Source organism: Oratosquilla oratoria, chromosome 12 (assembly GCF_046742065.1).
Source record: "Oratosquilla oratoria isolate Oo_2021 chromosome 12, ASM4674206v1, whole genome shotgun sequence".
Taxonomy (NCBI): domain Eukaryota; kingdom Metazoa; phylum Arthropoda; class Malacostraca; order Stomatopoda; family Squillidae; genus Oratosquilla; species Oratosquilla oratoria.
Window position 1 is genome coordinate 11,097,340 of NC_134788.1, and position 24,506 is coordinate 11,121,845.

Genomic DNA, 24,506 nt, shown 5'->3' on the forward strand with positions numbered 1-24,506 from the left:
TTCCACCGCTAGGGCAACTGATGACGTCAGTACTGCCAGCGCGCTGCGAGCAACACGATGGGGATTTCACATCGAGTGAAGAAGATTTATCGGATTTGGATGCCCACCTCGTGCTCCAAGGTGGGTGCGGTACAAGAATACACGTGTTCGAACCAATTCGGATATCCAAACAAGACTCAAATGACGAAGGACATGTCGAAAGCGAGGAATCTTCAGAGGATGAACGCCCAGAACAAGGTTAGCATGGTTAGGCCTATGGCATGAATGTCATAGGCCTATGAACAAGCAGAAGATTTTTTTTTTTTTATTAATTTTTCTAACATGCTAACCTCCTTGCAGATGAACTATCCATGGACTGTGGACGTGGTCATCTTGAAGGTCGTGCGGATGTTTTTCCAACAAGAAATCAAAACCAGCCCTGTTGGGCATGCTGGGGCCTGGTAGATAGGGCCAGACCCATCAACGTCTCCTAGGTATTAGGTCTACTATTACTTCATGCCTCTAAGCCTTCATCCGCACGTCCGATGACAATCCAATGAAATCATGTGTCTGATCTGTTGTGGTTGGTGGTGTGCATTTATGTAATGCATTCCGACGAACTCACCAGTCCCTATTTCCTGCTCGTTCTGGGAGTTCATCCTCTGAAGATTCCTCGTTTTCGACATGTTCTTCGTCAGTTGAGTCTTGTTTGGATATCCGAATTGGTTCGTACAGGTGTATTCTTGTACCGCACCCACCTTGGAGCACGAGGTGGGCATCCAAATCCGATAAATCTTCTTCACTCGATGTGAAATCCCCATCGTGTTGCTCGCTGCGCGCTGGCAGTACTGACGTCATCAGTTGCCCTAGCGGTGGAAAATGTAACTACGACATTGAAAAGTTAGTTTGCCACCGGACACTTTTAAGATCATGCTATTTGGATAAAACCAAGACTAGAAACGTGCATTTTAGAGTTCTTCTAACTTATATTTTCAAGCATGAAAAAAAAATCTTAAACCTTCATAGTTGACCTTTAACCACTCTCGGAAAAAAATTGTCTGGAAGCAGGGATTTTGTTGATTTAAGTCTATTAATCTCTTTGACTACTTCTACTTTGCTAATCCTGATGTTAGTCTACTTCCTTCTTCCCCACTGAAAATCAGATCGCAGTCATACGTACCATATCTAACCTCTCCTTTGTAAACTTACCTTACCTTACCGTCGTGCCATATCCTCTTGGACTTCGGCAACCATGGAGTGCCACCGTTCACGGTCCCTAGTTACTTGTAACATCTGTGCTGGTTTGAGTTGTTTTCCCGTCGCCCTCATCAGCCCGTCCATATACTTCTCCCTCTGCTTTCCTCTTGCTCTCCTTCCCTCCACCATTCCCATCATCACCATCTCGTCCAACCCTTCCCTCCTCATTATATGTCCTAAGAATCGCAACTGTCTTTTCCTTATTGTTGTCATCAATTCCCTATCTGTCTCCATTTCTCTCAATACTTCTTCATCTGTTTTCTTCGCTGGCCATGGTACTCTTAATACTCTTCTCCATATCCACATTTCTGCTGCGTCTAAGTTTTCCTGTAATTTTTTGCTGATTGTCCACGCTTCTGAACCATATAATAGTGTTGACCATAATAATGTTTTAACTGTTCTTCTCCTTCTATCTGTAGACATTTTCTTGTTTGTTAAAAACCCTTTCATTTTCTGGAAGGTGCTTTTAGCTATCGCTATTCTTGATTTTATTTCTTTTTCACATCTACAATCTTCTGTCAATACGCTTCCCAGGTACGAAAATGTTGTTACTTTTTCTATTCTTCTCCCTGCTATTTGTACTTGCACTCTTGGTAGATCCGTTTTACTGGCCACTAGTTTAGTTTTCTCCATATTTACATTTAAACCTTTCTCCTCACTAGCTCTTACGGTTACATTCAATAGATGTTGCAGTTTTTCTTCTGAGTCAGCCACCAATACCGTGTCATCAGCATATCTGATATGATTTATATTAAATCCTCCAATTTTAATCCCTTCCATTCCCTCTAATTCCCTAAGGATCATCTCCCCATATAAATTAAATAAATCTGGAGACATAACACAGCCTTGACGCACTCCCCTCTTTATAGCTTGAAATTCTGTTCTTCCTCCCCGTACCCTCACTGCTGCTCTTTGTTTGTAAACACCGAGAGAAAATAATTGTTAAACGCCTCACTCATTTTTCCTTCGATTTTATTATGACACCTTCGTCGTTTTTAATCGGGCCTATCTTTTCCTTATTTTTTGTTCTGTGGAGATGAAAGAAGCTCTTTGGGTTGGATCTCGTTTGTCTGGCAGCATTAATAGTTACGTTTCACTGTGCGCGTTTTCTTTTTAAACAGTCTTGCCATATCATATTTGGATTAAGGTGTGTTTCGATATAATTTATTGTTGCGCAAAGCGCATTTTTTATTCCGATCTCAATTTTCAGCCTGTCCGTCATCCATTTAGTAGTATTCCAATTCTTTCGTGTTGCTTTAAGGGATTTTTAGGTTACTATGAATTTAAATGTTTTCAATTATCTCAGATTAAGGCTGAAAGTGAACACGGCATCAATGGACGAAAACGATTATTTAGAAGACAAGTTCCACCCCCTCCACTTTTTTTTTTTTTTTTATGAAATATATATTTTAATATAAAAAGAAAAATATCCTTAAAGATGTCGGAAACGAATAACAGCGAAGTCACTGAATTTCTACATTAATAAATTACCCAACAGATAAATAAGTGAAATAACAATTAAAGAAGTGAGTCGTCATATCCACAAATGCGATAGTGGACAGTGGCAGCAGCGAGGGAAAGAGCGTACACAAATAAAACGTCTTCGAAGAAAAGCACTCAACGCACGCAAATAAAACGTCACCGAAGAGAAGCACTCGGCACACGCAAATTAAAGAAGACTACACATGTACATGTGAAGAAAATTGGTGTATCCAAGCAATTATTAAATGCATTGTCTTCGAAGAAACAAAACAAAATAATTCTTCTACAAAGAAAACGCAAGCAACTACTCATGAATTCCAAGCAATATCCGGGACAACGTAGTGCATACAAACCCCGCGTTGGTATGAGGATGAGCGAATGAAGGAGAGGGGCAAATACAAGGACAAGGGGGATGTTTTGCCGAGGTGCGCTCCTATACATGTCGAGGGATGACTACAAGTTGAAGAGAAGGAATCAATTCAAATTGACATTGTCAACAGAGAAGGAAGAAAGTCACACGTATTACCCTCGTAATTATACGTAGTTAGGATGGTCATGGAAGTTCTCCGTCATGAGATTATTACCTCGCTGTCAACTGTCCAAAAGTTTTCGGGGGAAGAAAATACATTAGGGGTAGATTCATTAACATAATTGATACAGTAATAGTGACACAAACATACTAGATGAGAAGAAAAAAAAAATAGAAACTTTAAAACAAAAAAATAGATCATGAGAAGGGTAGGGCTGAGTTTATAATAGATTTCCAGAAAATGGAAAATAACATATATGAGCGAAAAATCAATTAAACACTTTCAATCAAAGTGTGATCAGGATCCTATCAGGTCTTTGGTTACAATGATAAAGACAACAATAACACACCAAACAAAGAGGGAGTATTTAGCAAAAATATACAGATGGTCTAAGGATTCAGATTGGATAGAAAGTATATCTAGTGACAAGCTAAATTTTCTCAGGGTACTAAGTTAATAGCAACTGCACTATTGGTATACAACAGTGACGACATGACTACAGAAAAGCTATACTGGGATCTTAAAGAAACAATGGACTTGTTAGGAAACACAGCCAGTGTATTTCTAGAGGATATTTCAATAGTTCCTCACACAGCAACTGAGCACTTTAAGAAATTAGATTTGATAATTTCAAGACTAATTGAAGCAGGGTTGAAAGTGAAACTTGAAACTTGTTAGTTTTTGCAAGGTGTCATTTATTTGGGACATAAGATAGTGAACTCAAAGATAGAGGTCAAGAACCACCCAGTACCAAACAATATAGAGAAAGTTAGAAGTTTCTTGGGATTGACAGGATATTATACCAAGTTTATTAAGGGATATGTGACATAGCTAATCCATTAAATTCTTTGTTAAGGATAAATTAAATATTCATTTGGGGACCTGAACAACAACAAACTTTTGACAAGTTGAAAGATAAACTTACTAGTTTTCTAGTTTTCATTTTTTCCTAATTATGATAAAGAGTTCATTCTTTGTACTGATGCATCAGACATAGGGTTAGAAGATATACTGATGCAAGAGATGAAAAATTACAACCTATAGCTTTCATACCGAGACTCTGTAATAGTGCAGAGAAAAACTATTCCATTACAGATAGGGAAATATTAGCAGTTACATATTCACTGGAGAGTATTAGAGATACAATACTAGGATATCCAATCAGTGTGGACTGATCATACACCTATTCAGAACTTGTTCAAGCAAAAGAATATTAGAGGCAGATTTGCCAGGTGGTTTACTGCACTTCAATGTTACAAAGTTAAGTTTGAATACATTCCAGGTAGGAAGAACATTGCAGCAGATGCACTGCCAAGGAATATTAGCCAACCAAGACAGGGTTGATCAATTTTATCTGCAGTATTAATAAACTAGTAACATAAGATTAATTGATAAGGAAACAAAGAAAAGACCAGAGTTTGGAGAAAAAAAAGTGACACAGTACTTGATGAACCCACAAAGTATTCCTCCAAAACTACTTGAGCAGGAGAGGGTGGAGAGGGAAGGGTGGTGAATGGGAGTGGAATGGGTGGGAGTAGATGTGTGCCTTTGACTTGGTTACCTGCCTTGTAAGGGGGATATATATATATATATTACTGAAGAAAGCAAGAAAAAATTTAGGGAAGAATAAGATGAAATAGGAAATACAGCATGATGGTAAAGAGGGGGAATGATTCCCCATGTATATTTACATGAAGTTATCTAAGCTAGCTAGTCTGAGTATTGATCTACAATGAACTTCTTTCACTGCATCTCAGACAAAGCTACCTTTTCCTTTGTAACTTCTGGTACATTACTAATGTCAACAGATGAATTTGCTCAACCATAATTTTGAAGAGTAAATATCTTTATAGAAAAAAATTATTCATATCATTCTGTCTCTTCATTTCTATCATTCAAAGAAAGTTTGCTGCCTCTGAAGCTAGTCTGTTCTTGACCACTTTAATACTTTTACTTCTCTGAATAGCTTCCTCTACATCATCCATGTTTCTCTTTCTTTTCTCTGATCTACCTTTTGTTGATAATTTTTTTCTGTTCACCATTCAGCCCTCTTGTATATTGAAAATATGCATAGTCCATTTTGCTATTTTTTTTATTTTATTTCTATACTGCTGTAACTAGTCTGATAGGGCTAAAAAAAAACAGAAGGCACTAAAATGATATTTATTATTTTTTCACAATCTTGAGAATTTGTCTTTTATTGAATAGATACTAAAATATTTTTGCAAGTTTGAACAGTGCTATATTGCTATAATACAATCTGGTAATGCTGAACAAACCAAAGAAAACACAAGATTCTTTTTGTGTACTGTGAAAAATATATATGAAAATTGAATATGAAATAGTAATAACAATTACTAAGATATAAAGTATATGGAAACATAATGCAGTTATAATGTAATAAACATTTCAATGAAAAGGAGATACAATTGATAAAGTATTAGTTAAACCATAAACAAGAAAAGTATACTCACTGAAGTCACAGTTTACCATCAGTACATTTGGATTTCATAAAGGCTGAAAATTTAATATTTTTCTACATTTTTTGTTAATGTCTCAAACATATTACTTAGATTCATGATAAAAGCAATTTACTTACTTTGTAACTAAAAAATATTAAGTTCATTCCATGCTGCCTTATTATACTAAACAAACTAAAAAGAATAACCAAGTTCTATACAAGTTGCCAGGAGTTAATTGTATTCTTAATATCTTTACAGTAAATAGTCTAATTTATATATTTTTTATTATATACTGTCAGTTGTATAACAAATACTATTTGATTTTGTTTATAAATACTATATCATTGGAATACAGCCTGCTAGTTCTAAACAACTTCAAACAGTATTCAGATCATGAAGCTGGTGGTGCCCCGAGTGATGTTGTGACATGAGTGTGTGGTATTTAGGGTTCTGGCACAGAATTTTGTTTCTCTCATTTACTTATGTTCCCTCACAATACCCTCACATACTGTATTACTAGAATAGTCAGTTTACACAACACTTCTCTCATCTGCTCCCTCAAATAATAATCACACTATACCAAATCTGGGTCAATCCTCCCGTCCACAGTTATAAAAAGTGAACTAATGAAACTATGAATAGCACATTTTAAAAACACTCATGACACAGGATGCCAACATGAATGGCCAGAGAAAACTATATACATATATCAACTCACCTTGACTAACTAGACCAATATGTGAGATATAATGTTTGACAGTGATTTCATATTGATCACATGGATAGAAGTGCTGGTAAGTCACTGACCACAATACTAACAATTATCTTCAGGATACTCTTACATGAGAATGGTGAAGAGAAAAAGTCACACTGAGAAGGCTTCCCTACCAAGTATGGTTTTAATGCAGGAGTATTGTCCTGAGATGAATCTTTCATGAGAAAGCAGCACAATAGTATAATAAAGTCACACTAGTAAGGCTTTCCTCCTGTATGAATCGTCACATGGATTTGGAGAGAATAGTTTTCTGAAGAATCTGCATCAATTACCACATTGAAAAGGTTTCTTTCCTGTGTTGATCATCACATGCCTTTTAAGACTAAACTTTGGTGAAAAAGCTGCACCACAGTTACCACACTGAAAAGGCTTCTCTCCTGCGCAGTTCATCACATGAACTTTAAGATAACAGTTTTGTAGGAAAGCTGCATCATCACACTGACCACACTTGAAAGGCTTCTCTACTGTGTGGGTCATCATATGAGCTTTAAGATTTCTGTTTTGTTCAAGAGCTACATCACATGAGCCACACTGGAAAGACTTCTCTCCTGTGTGGATCATCACATGGCTTTTGAGAGCACCCTTTTGCGTGAAAGCTACATCACATATGTCACACTGAAAAGGCTTCTCTCCTGTGTGGGTCATCACATGGCTTTTGAGACAATTCTTTGGTGAAAAAATCTACATCACATAGACCACACTGGAAAGGCTTCTCTCTTGTGTGGGTCATCACATGGCTTTTGAGAGTACCCTTATGTGTGAGAAAGCTGCATCACATAGGTCACACTGGAAAGGCTTTTCTCCTAAGGGTGTCATCATATGATCTTTAAGATGTCAGTTTCATACAAAAGCTGCATCACATAGGCCAAGCTGGAAAGGCTTCTCTCCAGTGTGGGTCATCACATGACTCTTGAGAGCACCCTTTTTTTGAGAAGGCTGCATCATATATGCCACATTGAAAAGGCTTCTGCCCTGTGTGGGTCACCATATGCTTTTTGAGAGTATCATTATGTGAGAAACCTACATCACACAGGCCACACTGGAAAGTCTTCTATCTTTGTGGGTCATCACATGGCTTTTGAGCCTACACTTTTGTGAGAAAGCTGCATCACATAGTTCACACTGGAAAGGCTTCTCTCCTGTGTGGGCCATCATATGGATTTTGAGAGCACTCTTTTGTATGAAAGCTACATCACACAGGTCACACTGGAAAGGCTTCTCTCCTGTGTGGGTCATCACATGGCTTTTGAGAGCACCCTTTTGTGTGAAAGCTGCATCACACAGGCCACACTGGAAAGGCTTCTCCCCTGTGTGGGTCATCACATGGCTTTTTATATCTCTCTTATCTCTGAAAGCTGCATGACATAGTTCACACTGGAAAGGCTTCTCTCCTGTGTGGGTCGTCATATGCCTTTTGAGATCACCCTTTTGTGAGAAAGCTGTATTACATAGTTCACACTGGAAAGGCTTCTCTCCTGTGTGGGTCATCACATGGCTTTTGAGATTACCCTTACGTGTGAAATCTGCATCACACAGGTCACACTGGAAAGGCTTCTCTCCTGTGTGGGTCATCACATGGCTTTTGAGATTACCCTTACGTGTGAAAGCTGCATCACACAGGTCACACTGGAAAGGCTTCTCTCCTGTGTGGGTCATCACATGGCTTTTGAGATTACCCTTATGTGAGAAGGCTGCATCACACAGGTCACACTGGAATGGTTTCTGTCCTGTGTGGGTCATCACATGACTTTTGAGATCTCTCTTTTGTGTGAAAGCTGCATCACATAAGTCACACTGGAAAGGCTTCTCTCCTGTGTGGGTCATCACATGCCTCTTGAGAGTGCCCTTTTGTGTGAAACTTGCATCACATATCCCACACTGGTAAGGCTTCTCTCCTGTGTGGGTCATCATATGGCTTTTGAGATTACCCTTATGTGAGAAGGCTGCATCACATAGGCTGCACTGGAAAGGCTTCTCTCCTGTGTGGGTCATCACATGTCTTTTGAGAGATATCTTATCTCTGAAAGCTGCATCACACAGATCACAATGTATAGGCTTCTCTCCTGTGTGGCTCATCATATGCCTCTTGAAATGACACTTTCCTGTGAAAACTGTATCACATAGTTCACACTGGAAAGGCTTCTCTCCAGTGTGGGTCATCTCATACCTTTTGAGTTTTCCCTTTTGTGAGAAAGCTGTATCACATGGGTCACACTGGAAAGGAGTCTCTGTTGTGTCAGTCAGTCATCATGTGCATTTAGAACCTGCTCTTTTGTGAGATACCTGAAACACAAAAATTACACTGTAAAACCTTTTTACTGGATTGGTTCTTCAAGTGTACTTGAGATTACACTTTGGTGAGAAACTTGGATCACAATGTCATGCTTAAAAGGATTTTTCATCTGTCTTGGACATCATATCTAATGTAATATTAGTCTTGTGTTGAGGTATTTATATTACTTATGGCATAACCTATCTACTCAGAGCTTTATGGGTATTCATGTCCTCCAGGAAAGACTGCAAGACCAGATTAAATGAAAGACCTCTAGATCAGATGTGGTAATGTTTTCAAAAAATGGGATCTGGCGAATTCACCAACACATTTCACCAAAAACAATTCACCGGCAACAATTCATTGACACACTCAATTCATCAATATACATAATCCATCAAAAAATAAAAAATATTCTAATCTGAAATATATAACTCATATTTTCATCCTTGCATTTGCATATTTTCATCTTTGATCATGAAATAATTACTTTCATAGCCTTTATTTAGGATACAGTACTACAAAAACAAGGTAGATTTTCTTTTCATAGTATTTATCAAGAATAGTTCAAATTCTTTAATAACAGAACTATTGAAAATGACAAATTAGTATAAACTAAACTTAAAACTATAAATTAGTTTACTTAATATCAGAAAGCTTGGTTATAGGCTATTGCCCGCAAATAATCGACGTTGCTATATGAAGGATATCTTTCTACAATATTTCTATATCTGTTCAGAAGAGTCATGATATTTCTTTCTTTGTGGTTGAGATGAAGTACCAGCCAAGTATTGATCTACTTTGACTTTATTATGGTTTTGTTCTTCCTTCAGGCAGTAGAAAAACTTCCAAATATTAGGGTGGTGTTCAGCAACCTGTGTCTCAAATGTCCTATACTATTCTTCAAGTGAATTATGTGTTTTTGGTAAAGTATGTAAAACTGTTTTCAGAAACATCAATTATAATGAAAACATAAAAAGTGAGAACCATTGATGCAGGGTTGATATACTGTCGTCAGGTTATCCAGGACTGACTGAACCATCCACGACTGTCTGAACTGTCCGTGGGAGGTTCTGCTCACGTCTACATCCTCTGAAGATTTGTTTCTGGTCCAGTTGTTTTTATTTTCTATGTCATCAGAAAGGCACTGTGGGAGGTTATACAGATATACGGGATAGGAGGAAAGCTTCTGGGAGCTGTCAAGAGTTTTTATGAGAGTAGTAGAGCTTGTGTCAGGATTGGAAATGGAGAGAGTGGGTGGTTCGAGGTAAAGGCGGGACTTCGTCAAGGATGCGTTATGTCGCCCTGGCTGTTCAACTTATACATGGATGGGGTAGTGCGAGAGGTAGATGCAAGGGTAGTGGGTCAGGGGATTGGAGATGGTTAAAGAAAATGGAGAAAAGTGGAAGGTGAGCCAGCTGTTGTTTCCGGACGACACTGCACTTGTGGCAGGATCGGAGGAGGGATTGAGGAAGTTGGTGACAGAGTTTGGGAGAGTATGTGATAGAAGAAAGCTAAAGATAAATGTGGGTAAAAGTAAGGTGATGAGATGTACAAGGGGTGAAAGTGGCAGTAAACTGGAAGTGAGCATTAAGGGAGAGCAACTGGAGGAAGTGGATAGTTTTAGATACTTGGGTGCAAATGTGGCAGGGAGGTAGAATGTAGATTGAGAGAAGCGAGTAAATGCCTTGGTGGATTAAAAAGTGTAATGAGGAATAGACATTTGGGAATGGATGCTAAGAGAAGACTGTATGAAGGAGTGATTGTGCCAATAGCACTGTATGGGGCAGAAACATGGAACATAAGAGAAGAAGAGAGAAGGAGTTTGAATGTGTTTGAGATGAGGTGTCTGAGAAGTATGATAGGGGTTACTAGGCTAGATAGAGTGAGAAATGAGGAGGTGAGGAGGAGAACAGGGGTGGAAAAAGAGCTGGGAGATAGGGTGGATGAAAGAGTATTAGGATGGTTTGGACACATGGAAAAAATGAGTGAAGAAAGACTAGTAAAAGAGGTATGGAAGGCAGATGTGGAGGGAGTGAACATGAGGGGACGTCCTAGGATGAGATGGATGGATGGGGTGAAGGGGGCTTTTGGGAAGAGGGGAATGTCTGTTGAGGAAGGACGGGAGAGGACAGAAGACAGGGGTGAATGGAGAATGGTTGTATATGGATGATGTTGTGATTGCATGAGGTGGAATGGGTGGGGGGATGGGGGCTGAGGTAGTATGTGTGACCAAAATTTGACGCAGCTTAAAGGGATTTCTCCTCATCCTCTCCTTTTATACAATGGGGGGACAGACAGGGAGGGTCGCTGATTAAATGAAGCTGCCTTGCTGTGGATGTGCTGTGTCTTGCGACACTGCTTCTAACCCAGGGCAGTGGACAAGGTGCAGGGATGACCCATCATCCAGGAGGTGCTAAGATAAGAGGGAGGGTGGAGGGGTGTGGAGTGTATTCAGGGATGGAATGGGTGGAAATGATTTTGTGCCTTTTCCTTTTTGGCTACCTCCCTTGAAGGAGGAAAAAGCCTTGGTATATGTATGATGTATCAACATCAAGAAAAGGACAGATGTAAAATGGACCAGAACCAAATCTTCTTCATACGCAATCAAGGAATGGAGACCCAGAGGATATAGACATGAGTGGAACCTCCCACGGACAGTTCAGACAGCTGTGGATGTTCAGTCAGTCCCGGATAACCTGATGACAATATATACTAGAGGATGTAGACGTGAGCAGAACCTCCCACGGACAGTTCAGTCATGGACGGTTCAGTCAGTCCTGGATAACCTGACAACAATATATTGACCCTACATCAGTGGTTCTCATTTTCTACAATGTTTTCATTATAATTGATTATATTATTCATTGTTGCTATCTATCTATATCTTTATCTATTCAGTTCTTTTGATTTTCTATGTCATCATTATTTCTATCATTACAATTGATGTCAATATTTTTCTTGTTAATAATTATATTTTTGTCATTATTTTCATTTTCATGGACACTTACATTATTGAGATTGCCAGCATGACTATTTATTTCTGGTATAATTATAATCCATGTTTTTACCATTATTGTGTTTTTAATATAGGACATTTGAGACACAGGTTGCTGGACACCACCCTAATATTTGGAAGTTTTTTGACTGCCTGAAGAAAGAACAAAACTATACTGAAGTCAAAGTTGATCAATACTTGGCTGGTAACTCATCTCAACCACAAAGAAAGAAATATCGTGACTCTTCTGAACGGATAAAAAAAATATTGTAGAAAGATATCTTTCATATAGCAATGTCGTTGATTATTTGCGGGCAATAGCCCATAACCTAGCTTTCTGATTTTAAGTAAACCAATTTATAGGTTTAAGTTTAGTTTATACTAATTTGTCTTTTTCAATAGTTCTGTAATCAAATAATTTGAGCTATTCTTAACAAATACTTGAAAAGATATTCTATTCTAAATAAAGGCTATGATAGTAATTATTTCATTATCAGAGATAAAATATGCTAAATCAAGGATGAAAATACGACTTAGTTATATATTTCAAATTAGAATATCTTTATCTTTATTTTTCGATGAATTGTGTATATCAATGAATTGAGTGTGTTGATGATTTGTTGTCGGTGAATTGTTGTCAGTGAATTCACCTAGACACTTAAAACACGACTAGGATTTAAATTCTGTTCTAATGGAAAAAATTTCTTCTATTTAATCCTATCCACAATGGCTCATAAGAACTTATTTTTTTGAATTCCCTAATTATTTCTCACATATACGAGTATGGGATACCAAGGTAATAAATGATTCTCTGTCAATTTCAATTACATACACTCAGAGGAAATACCAAATGTGTCTACTTATGATACATAACATGGTTATAGGCCTATAATGCCTGCTACCAATCAACTTAAGCACTCAAATGAAGGTTTTAAATAGAAAGCTCCTTTTAATCATGGCATAGTACAAAAGACTGGAAGGATGACTTATTCTACAGGTTTATTGAGAGAGATCTTGTGCAGAGTTCAGAGACTGAATGAGATCCTCTTTGGACTTCACCTCCGAACAGAGGTGGTGAGGGGGTCAACAATTTTGAAAATGGTCAGCTATACTCTCTATCTTGCAGGTTCCCATTATTGGTACCTCAAGAAACAAAAGTATCCCACAAACAAAATCCTGAAAAACTGCTAATGATGTCATTTCAACAAGAAGTTTTACAGTGATTCAACATTTTCTTCCCTTTTCCCATGGTTTCAGGTTATTGTGGGTTGTACAATTCTATAAGATCAGTCATGCATAAGCACTTAAGTTGAAATGAAGCTCTAATTCATTAGGTAGATGCTTTCTAAATTATTGTGTAGCAGAATGATAATTTTGGTGTTCCTTAAAGATTTCTTATGTACTTATTGGATTTTTCTAAGATTGCCTCATTATCTTTCTTACCATGGTCTCATGCATGATGAAGAAGGAAATTGGGACAGAGTGATGGGGTTACGGATCCTCCACTCTAAGTTTTTCTTCTAATAAATATCAAGGCATAGAAAGGTCTGGGACAAGGATTCCAACCAAATCAATAGTAACTGGGTCATTAACTATGTGTGGATGTGGTACAGAGTGTAACAGTGGAGATTGATTGTATGTTTGTGAAAAGGTGAATATGTTGGTACTAAGTTGAAAGGGAGGAGTGGGTTTCCCGTGCAATAATTGCTCAATGGCTTATTTTGGCGAATCGTCAAGAGGATTAGAAAAAAGAATTTATGAGCATAAAAACGATATAAAAGCACATAGGACATCTAATTCTTTAGTAGTTCATGTGGAAAAATTTGATCATTTACCAAACTGGAGAGGAGCTGAAGTGCTACATGAAGGTTTTGATAAATTCACTAGAAGAATTGTTGAATCAGCATATATTTCAACTAATAATTCATCGAATCATCGAGGAGGCTTTATCAATTTAGCTAAACAAACTAGTATTTTAATTCTAAAACACGCCAGAAAAACGACCTTTCCCAAGTGTCCAAAAAGGTAATTAGATTTAGTACATAAACTTCAACTGCAGTTCTACATATACTCTCTGAAGAAGTTCTACGCGAACGAAACGTTAGAGTGTTTAGGGTTCCGAGCCTTCCCCTGTGTTTATGTTCTCCATCATACAAATATATATATATATATATATATATATATATTATATATATATATGTATATACACACACACACACACACACACACACATATATATATATATGTATATATGTATATATATATATATATATATACGCATATATGTGTATATATATATAATATATATATATATATATATATATATATAAAGATGCATGTATATATATATATATACATATATTTATATGTATATATATATATATATATATACATATATGCATATATTTATATGTATTTACCTAGTTGTATTTTGTGGGAAAAGAGCTATGCTTGTAGTGACTTGCTATTGTATTTTTCTGCAACCTGTTATTTTTTTTTAAGTCAAAAGTGTTATGACTCACTGTTTCCTCATTCAGCTTGTTCCAGATCTATCACTCTGTGTAGAAAGCTATTCTTTTTCAGATCTCTTCTGTAACTGTCCTTCTTAAGTTTCTTCTCATGTCCTCTTGTATTTCTTCTGTTCCATTTTAGTAGGTCATCCCTACCAAGAGTTTCCATTCATTTCATATCCTGTGGATGGCTAGCAAATCACTTCTTTCTCCTCTTTGTACCAGAGTTGGTAGATTTAGTTTATTCAATCTTTGTATGTTAAATTGCAAAGTGTTGGTGCCATCTTTGTTGTTGCTCTTTGAATTCTATTTTTTTTTTTTTTTTTTTTTTTAATCAGGTGTCCACAGTGATGCTGCGTGTTCCAATTTTTTAAGTTTCTCCAACTAATTTGTTGACATGTTTGTCTGGTGTCATGTTGAGATAGTTACTCGTAGGTCCCTTTCTGAGTTTACATTTTTACTTCCTTCTTACTAATCCTATATTGATATGATATTCTATTTTTGCTTTTTCCAAATTCCATTATACTACATTTCTTAATGTTGAAGTTCACTTCACTCTTCTGACTCCACATCCAGACTTTGTCCAGGCCTTCTTGAAAAGATTTGCAGTCTTCCTCTGTACTTACTCTCTTTAATAGTTTTGCATCTGCAAAGAAGTGTGTGTATTTACCTAGTTTTATTTACCTAGTTGTATTTTACGGGAAGGGGAGCTATGCTCATGGGGTCCCGTCTTCATATCTCATTTTATCTAAACTCTTTTTAAATTCATGTATTGTTTTTGCACACACCAATTTCTCATCTAACTTGTTCCAACTGTCTATTACTCTGTGAGGAAAGCTGATCTTTTTCAAATCTCTTCTATAGCTGTCTTTTTTTATTTTCTTTCAGTGTCCTCTTGTATTTCTGTCATCCCATTTTATCAGATTCTCTCTATCAGTAATTTCCATGCCTTTCATGATTCTGTAAATAGCTATCAAATCTCCTTTCTCTCTTCTTTGCTCTAGTGTCTGTAGTTCAAGTTTTTCTAGTCTCTCTTCATATGATAGTTTTGAGAGTGTTGGTGCCAATTTTGTAATTGCTCTTTGTATTCTTTCAAGTTTTTTTATACATTTTTTTTTTGTACTTGGTGACCATATCGTTGCTGCATATTCCAATCTTGGTCTTATCAGGGTGATTAGGATTTTCTTCACCATTTCTTCATCCAGGTATGTGAATGCAACTTTGATTGTTCTTATTAAATTATAGGTTTCTCCAAAAATCTTATTTATACATTTCTCAGGTGACATATTATTCATAACAATGACTCCCAGGTCCTTCTCATTTTCTACTTTTTTTTATTCCTTCTTCTCCCAAATTATATGATCCTGTTATTCTGTTTTTGCTTTTTCCAAATTCCATTATACTGCACTTTTTTGTATTGAACTCCATCTCCCACTTCCTATTCCATTCCTGTACTTTATATAGATCTCTCTGTAGTGATTCACAATCTTCTTCTGTTTTCACTCTTTTTAGTAGTTTTGCATCATCTGCAAAGAAGCTCATATAGTTTTCAATTCCTTCTTCCATATCTTTAATATATATAGCAAACATTATTGGGGCCAGTACTGTTCCCTGCGGAACACCGCTTATTACTTTATCCCATTTTGAGTGGTTTCTTATCACTACTCTCATTTTCCATTCTTGCAAAAAGTCTTCCATCCAATTTAGCAGCTTGCCCTGTATTCCTCCTTCAGTTTCTAATTTCTTAAGCAACTTCTTATGTGGTACTTTGTCAAAAGCTTTCTTTAGGTCTAGAAATGCACAGTCCGCCCATCCATCTCTTTCTTGTATTATATCTATTAGCCTTGAATAGAAACATATTAAATTGGTGACGCATGATCGTCCTTGTCTGAATCCAAATTGCCTTGGATTTAACACTTTGTTTTTTTCTAAATATTTTACCCATCTACTTTTGATAATTCTTTCACAAATTTTTGCTATTGTACTTGTTAGAGAGACTGGTCTATAGTTGGTATGTTCTTCTTTATTTCCCCCTTTATATATAGGTACTATATTTGCTTTTTTCCAATCTTCTGGAACTTTTCCTTTTTTCAAGGAACTGTTTAGTATGCTATGTATTATGTCTGCCAGTTCATTCCTGCATTCTTTCAAAATCCAGTTTGCTATATCATCTGGTCCATGCGATTTTCTGACATCAAGATTACTCAAGTGTGTCAATATTTCATTCTTTGTTACTTCTATTTCTTCCATAGGAGGGACTTTCTCTTTCCATTCAATCTCTTCAGGTTGTATGTTCTCCCTTGTAAACACCGATTTAAAATGTTTGTTCATAATTTCCGCCATTTCCATTTCCTCAGTGTATTCAACTCCCCCTTGTCTTAATTTCTCCAAGTCTTGTTTGTTTTTCACTTTATTGTTTACAAATCTGTAGAATAGTTTTGGTTGATCTTTACACTTTTCTATGACATCTTTTTCATATTTTCTCTTTTCCTCTCTGCACGTTTGTACATATTCATTTCTATAAGAGGTATATATTTTCCATTTTTCAGGTCTTCTGTCTTTTTTCCATCTGGTCCAGGCTTTGTCTCTTTTGTCTTTTAACTCCCTACAACTTTTGTTGTACCAGCATTTTACATATTCTTTTTCTTGTTTTTGTCTTGGGACGTACTTTTCCACTCCTTTTTTGTAAATTTTTGTAAAATATTCCATTTCTCTTCCACTGTTGTTTCTTCTTTGTATATTTCTTCCCAGTTTTCTTGTTGAAAGAATTCTCTTATTTTATCAAAGTTTGTTTTTTCATACATCATTCTTCCTTTTCTATATTGTTCATTTCTTTTCATATATTTTTTTTTCATTAAGTTCCAGTTCAATCAAGATGTGGTCACTTTTACTTATTGGTGTTTTATATTCAATCTTGTTCACTATTCTAGATTCAGATGTAATTATTAAGTCTAGTCTCGATGGTTGTTCTTCATTTCTATACCTAGTGTTCTCCTGTATCCATTGTGTCATTGTATGGTCAGTAATCATCTCAAGTAGAGCGTTTCCCCATGAGCCGTCTCCACCCTTTACTGTCATTTCTTCCCAGCAGACTTCTTTGCAATTAAAGTCGCCCATCATAACTATTCTTCCTCCATCTTCCATTATTTTATTTAATGTTATCTTTGTGTCCTCTAACATACGTTTATGTTCACTCTCCTCCCATGAGGCTGTTTTCGGAGGGACATAATTTATCACAAACTTTCTGCTCTTCTTATCTCTGTCTTCCACTTCTATCATAATCATCTCTACTGTATTCTTTCCATATATGACACACCTCACGTTTATATCCTTCTTAGTCAGGAACATAACTCCACCCCCTTGCTTTGTCTCTCTGTTTCTAATCCAATAATTATATGCATCATGTCCTACACTGTTGGGTGGCAGTGGACCTTTTAATTTCGTTTCTACAATTCCCATTATGTCTGGTTCTTTTTCCTTCAGATAATCATTCAGCTCATTCAATCCTGTTATTAATCCATCTGTATTTGTGTAAGACACTCTTAGTTTTCTGCCACTTCCATTGTGTTCTCTGTTTCCCTTTTGTTTTTCTCTAGTATGTCGAATTTCTTTACTTTCATGTTCACTACTCTCCAATAGAATCTCTTTTTCTGACTGTTCTGTTCTCGTTTTTTTCCTTAGCTTCATGTCTTTTCATTTTTTCCTCCTCTCTTTCCTCTTTATTCATTTCCCTTTTTATATTGTTCACTGTCTGTTAGTTTCCCTGTTTTTGCTAAGATATTCTCTGCCGTCGTTTGTGACCTGAATTTAATCTTAATTGGTCTGGTCTTATCTGTACTATACTTTCTGAGCCTAAACTTCTCTTCGATTTGTTTCATCATTTCAGGTTCATCTTCCTGAACTAATTGTAGTAAACTGCTTACTTTTTCATTATCCTTATTGATTCTTGTGGTTCTATCTGGGTTATGTTTCTCTTCCATTCCTAATATAATTATACATTAATTTTTATCTGCCAAGTATCTTACTATATTCTCCTTCTGTCTCATCACTTTAATAACTGAGTCTTCAGTTTGTTCTTTCATTTGTTGTTTAATTATGTCAGTAAATGCAACTTTACTGTTTTCTTGGATTTTTTTTCCAACCCTGTGCTTCATTTGCTATGGCCTCTTTGTTGTCCCTACTATTCCTCTTTAATTCTTCATTCTCCTCTTTTACTTCTTTTAACTGTCTTTTTAATTCTTCAATTTCATTAGTTCGCCTTCTCTAGTTCTTCCAATCTTTCAACACTTTGTGCAATCTTTGTTATCCTACCAAACTTAATCTCCCAATGTTCGGTCATTTGTTCAAGTTTTTCCTCCAGTTTTGCCAGTCGGGGGAGGTTGGTATCCGCCGCCCCCTCACTAAATCCTTGGAAATTATCCTCACCTTCCATTGAACTGCTCTTATCTATGTTTCTAATCTTTACATTTTTGTTAGTCCCATCATCCAAATCCAAATCATCGGTTCGTCGTTTGTTTACAAGCCGCCTGGCCTCTTGGACCAAGTCCTCCCTTCCTCATTTCCTTCCATTTCCCTCAGTAATCCCTCCCCTTCTCCTTTTTCCTCACTTTCCCACTACACCATGAGCAATCACCCCCCCTGTAAATACAATAGGTACTTCCTTTCCATTGAGATCCACGAAAATTTCACTTTTTCTTCAGAACGTCAATCCTCGCCGTCCATCTAACGAATGTGTGTGTGTGTATGTGTGTATTTACCTAGTTGTATTTTACAGGAAGGGGAGCTATGCTCGTGGTGTCCTGTCTTCATATCTCATTTTATCTAATTTGTTTTTAAATTCATGTATTGTTTTTGCACACACCACTTTTTCATCTAATTTGTTCCAAATGTCTATTACTCTGTGAGGAAAGCTGCTCTTTTTCAGATCTCTTCTACACCTGTCTTTCTTTATTTTCTTTCCGTGTCCTCTTGCATTTCTATCATTCGAAGGCCACTTTCATTGATCTTAACCAATTGTAGGTCTCTCCGAATAACTTGTTTCCATGTTTGTCGGGTGTCAAGTCACTTGAGATGATAACTCTAGCTAGGTCCCTCTCTGAGTTTACTTTCTTTACTACTTTGTTTCCCTTCGTATATTTTTCCGAAACTCTATTTTTGCCTTTTCCTGACACTATTTTTGCCTTGTGTGTGTGTGTGTGTGTGTGATTGCTAGATCTGCTTTTTGTAATCTCTTCGAGTCTTAAGGTGGTCTTATTGCAGCCCATATAAAACATTGAAGATTGCAAATAGAACTCCAAGCGGAGAACCCATAGCGACTCCATTAACTTGTTGGTGTTTTTCTCCGAGTGGGCAGGTAAAGGGCACCTCTTTTATGCAACACATTAGCATGCCACGGAGTATAGACTCTGGGATGGCTATGTTGGGAGTACTGTTGTTATGGTAAACATGGCTGCGTTGAGGAAGAAGTGTTTAATGAAATAAAAATAATAAAATCTTCTGCTGCTACATAGATGAAATCTTCATAGAAACTATGTGTAGTGAAGATATTGAAGTACTGTACTGAAAAATTGCCTCCAAGACACCTCTGGGTTCACATTTACGATTGAAAACATCTTAAAAGGATCCATAGCATTTTTAGATATACTCGTTAAACAAAAATGGGTCACCCAAACACACACACACACACACGCACACACATTGTATATATATAAATATACAGGTATATATATATATACATGTATATATATATATATATTCATCTTTTCAACCACATTAATTGGGAGGAAAAATTAAGCAAAAGACCTGTAGATCAGATGTGTGAAATGTTTCAAAATATGCTTACTAAGATGATTCGTACTTGGTTCCTGTTTAACCCATCAAACTCCGATGACAAGATTCTTGTCATTTGGTCAAATAAAACAAAAAAAAATCATAAAACACCAGAAAAATATGACGTCAATCCTCGCTTCGCGAAGCGAGGATTGACGTCATATTTTTTTGTTTTATTTGACCAAATGACAAGAATCTTGTCATCGGAGTTTGAACCAGGCTTGTCCAAAATAGCTTGACAAGGAAACTGAAAAAAAGTATTGCTAAAAAGAGACAGGTTTATAAGAAATACAAATGCTCGGGTGCACCTAATGACTATCAATAATAATACAGAGATTTAAAAAAAGATAATAAAAAAACAAGAACGACAAGACGAAATGAATGTCGCTGATAAATTCAAAGAAAATCCCAAAGAATTCTATAGTTACATTAGAGATAAAAAGGTTATTAGGAATCACATTGGTCCACTATTATCTGCTGGCGGTCACTTGAATATTCAAATGAAGGAACGTGTGATATTTTAAACAACTATTTTAGCTCAGTATTCGTAAACGAAACACCTCAAAGTGAAATCCAAACTGAAACCTGTGAAAAATTTAGGGTGCACTTACTATGGTAAATATAACAAAAGAAAAATTAAAAGGTGTATAGAGAAACTCAAAATTAATAAAAGCACCAGGGTCTGATGGTTGGCATCCAAGAATATTAAAGGAAATAAAAATATGAGATTGTTGTTCCATTAGAAATTTTCAAGAAATCCATCATATCCGGAGATGTCCCAAGAGAATGGAAGCTGGCTTACATTACTCCCATATTCAAAAAAGGTGACAAAAAGATGCCAAATAACCACAGGCCTATAAGCGTGACTTCAATGGCAGGAAAAATTATGGAAACTATGATCAGAGATACTATCGAACTTCATTTAGAAAGTAACTGAGTGATAAATGATAGCCAGCATGGATTCAGATGAAAACGTTCTTGCATGACTTACTCGAATTCTACAACACAGTCATCTCAAATTATGACAAAAGAAACAATATAGATTTAATATATCTAGACTTTGCAAAAGTTTTTGATACCATCCCCCATGAAAGGCTACTTGCTAAATTAGCTTCACATGGAATAAGTGCTAACCTATTAAGTTGGACCAGCAATTGGTTAAATGATCAAAAAAAGAAAGTTGCTTTAAATGGTACAACTTCTAGATGGAAAAAAAATATATACGAGTGGGGTTACTCAGGGTTCCGTTCTTGGGCCACTTCTATTCATAGAATATATAAATTCCATAGACCACAGACAAAAATCTATTGTTTCCAGATTTGCTGATGGTACAAAACTGTGCAGAATGGTAAATTATCACTTGAATAAATTATATATTCAAGAATATTTAGATAAATTACAGCAATGGTCTGAAAAGTGGCTAATAAAATTTAACACAAGTAAATGCAAGGTTATGCACATAGGTAAAAATAGCAGTAAGTACGAGTGCAAGTTATTTTGGAAATTTGTTAACAAAAGTGGATAGTGAAAAGGATCTCGGTGTAATAATCAGTAACAATCTCAAATCATCTCATCAGTGTATTTCAGCCTCTGAGAAAGCAAATAAGATTCTAGGACTGATTGCACGATCTTTTGACTTCAAAAGCCCATCTCTCATTACCAAACTATAAAAATCAATAGTCTGCCCACATTTGGAATATGCTGTTTACGTATGGTCACTGAATCTCATTAAAGACATTGACAGATTGGAAAAAGTACAACAGCGAGCCACAAAACTTATTTCAAATGTCATACGAAGATCGACTAAAACATATAAATCTGTTTTCCCTAAAGAGGTCTTAAGATTCTAAAGGGAATTGGCAACATCAGAAGCGACAAAAAAATTCACACTGATTGAGAATCAGACAAGAAATAATGGTTTCCAACTGCCTGGAAATAGATTTGATTTAGAAATGGGTAGCAATTATTTTACCAACCGTGTAGGTTAGGTAATAAATGGAATAAACTTCCTGCAGAGGCAGTGCAATGTATTTAAATTTGAGGCTTTAAGATTCATTTAGATAAACACCTAAGCAAGATGCTGTAATGCCTGTTATTTATTTCATATCATTTGTTTGTCTGTTTGTTTATAATTATTTGCTTATCATTTGTTATTATATGTCAATTCATTATTATGTACTATGTACCTGTTTGTTATTTAACTTTGCCTATTTACTTTATTATTATTCATATTACTATAATTTTATTTATATTGATTCATTTGTTTATCATTTTAATTGTTTCGCATCCGACCTAGTTATGGACCAAAAGGTTACCTGTTGGCATGCTCCTCTTTTGTAATCCTTTGTAATTAGGTAGAAATGATTACTTCCATCCAGATGCACATATATAAATTAATTATAAGCAGCTATCATCCCTCACAAAATGATCTCGTAAACCACATACAAAAGATACTGCTTGACACCACGAACAAGCTCTCTGCACAAATAATAACAAAACGAAACCTTTTTACTTTTAACAAACAAGCTGGATTCATTCATCATCAACAATGAATAATTCATCATATGACATCTAATATAATTCTTTAAAAGATTTCACTGAAATGTGAAAGTCGTGTCTCAAATGATAAAATTAACACTATTACCGTAGATATATTTAAAGCAACACAAATTACAAGTAACAGTGGTACTCCCCCAGGTAGGCGTAGCTCCTCCTTGGGGATCGGTGCCATCTGCGTAGAGCTGATGGCCAGGGGTAGTTGCTGCTGATTGGCTGATTCATCACAAACAGACTCAAAATAGCTCCAACCAAATCTACAGCAACACTTCTCACCAACTGGACAAAAGAACACAAATACATACCTCATCTCTACATCAACAACACTCTAATACCACACACAAACACACCGAAAATTCTTGGTGTAACATACGATACATCCATGTCTTTCAAACAACACCTCACAAACATAAAAAAACAAATGCACACCTAGACTTAACGCACTTAAGTCAATCACTGGAACAACGTTTGGACAAAACAAAGAAACTAATATAACAATATACAAACAATGCATACGCTCAGTGATGAATTATGCGAGTCCTGCATGGGCTCCTAATCTCAGTGAGACACACCACAACGCCCTTCAAATCATACAAAACAAAGCCCTAAAAACAATTACAGGCTGCACAAATACATCACCTACAGACCATTTACACCATGAAACAAAAGTCCTCAAAGTCAAGGACCACCTCGACATGAGAGGCACACAAACACTTGCCGCAGCCACCACAAACACATCACACCCGCTACACTACATAACAGAACACCCACACACACCAAGAAACATTAAAACTACACCCATAGACCTTTATTACACACAGATACTCTCTTCTCTTCCTCCACAACCACCAAATACCAGCCTCCGGAAACATATTCATAATCATATCACTCACCGCTCCATTAACACACTGAAAGACAACACACTGATGCATGCCAGACCCCCTGATATCCACCCTTCTGAATCCTCTCTCCCACGTAAGGACAGAGTCCACTTGGCCAGACTGCGATGCGGTCACCACCCAGCACTTCTAAGCTACCAGAAGAGGCTGGACGACCGTGTTGTGAACAGCTGCCCAGGATGTAACACTTCACCCCATACCATACAACACATAATGGAAGACTGCATTATACACAATCATGCACGCAAACAACACAACATACACTCTATAAAGGATTTGTGGGAAAACCCAGTTTCGGCTGTGGCCTTCCTTGGGGAGACGGGACTGCTCGGACAGACAGTCTAGGGAACGACAACAACAACAACAACAAGTAACAGTGGCATATAGCCTAATCCAAATAACTTTATGTAACGCTAAGGAAAACAGAACTGTATCATTCATGACGTGTAGAGATATCCACCAGCTACACCACTTTGATTTTTTTTTAATCAGAAAAAACATTTGTGCACTTAACAGAATACTTGCGAATCTTTGGGTACGAAAAAGCAAAATTGTTATTACACAATTGACCAAGGGTCACTCAAATAACTGCACAAATGAGAATAAAACAAATAACATTTACAAATGACAGTATGCGTGTGTGATGACACATCTACCAAACAGTAGACCAATACTTAATAGCTGAAAATACCACCATACAGAAAAACTAAATCACTCAGGTCACATTGAAAATGCCTCTCACCAGAGTCAATCATCACACGCTGTATGAGATGAACCTTTTGTTAAGAAGTTTGAGTCCCTATGTGACTTTTAAAATAAACCCTTCATGAGAAAGCGGAAAAGGCTTCTTTCCAGTATGGGTCACCACGTGATGTCTAAGTTTACGTTTTTTTTTTTTCTGAGAGAGCTGCATCACACATGTCACACACGAAAGGTTTCTCTCTAGCGTTTCCCATC

The 24,506-nt window shown here is 36.6% G+C and overlaps 2 protein-coding genes across 2 annotated transcripts in view; both read right to left on the reverse strand.

Moving 5' to 3' along the window:
* LOC143030956 (uncharacterized) overlaps window positions 1-24,506 on the reverse strand; it is a 47,462-nt gene that overhangs the window by 14,929 nt on the left and 8,027 nt on the right. The gene's annotated exons all lie outside the window — the stretch shown is intronic.
* LOC143030953 (uncharacterized) lies at window positions 7,146-24,429 on the reverse strand. The gene is made up of 2 exons (XM_076194250.1): window positions 24,292-24,429; window positions 7,146-8,768 (listed from the first exon to the last, which is right to left on the reverse strand). The coding sequence occupies exon 2, from the start codon at window positions 8,643-8,645 to the stop codon at window positions 7,506-7,508; it is 1,140 nt and encodes a 379-aa protein (XP_076050365.1). The 5' UTR covers window positions 8,646-8,768; window positions 24,292-24,429; the 3' UTR covers window positions 7,146-7,505.

Bases quoted from the DNA above. Each gene is read 5' to 3' on its own strand.
- LOC143030953 (XM_076194250.1), bottom strand. From the start codon at position 8,645: ATGACCCACACTGGAGAGAAGCCTTTCCAGTGTGAACTATGTGATACA.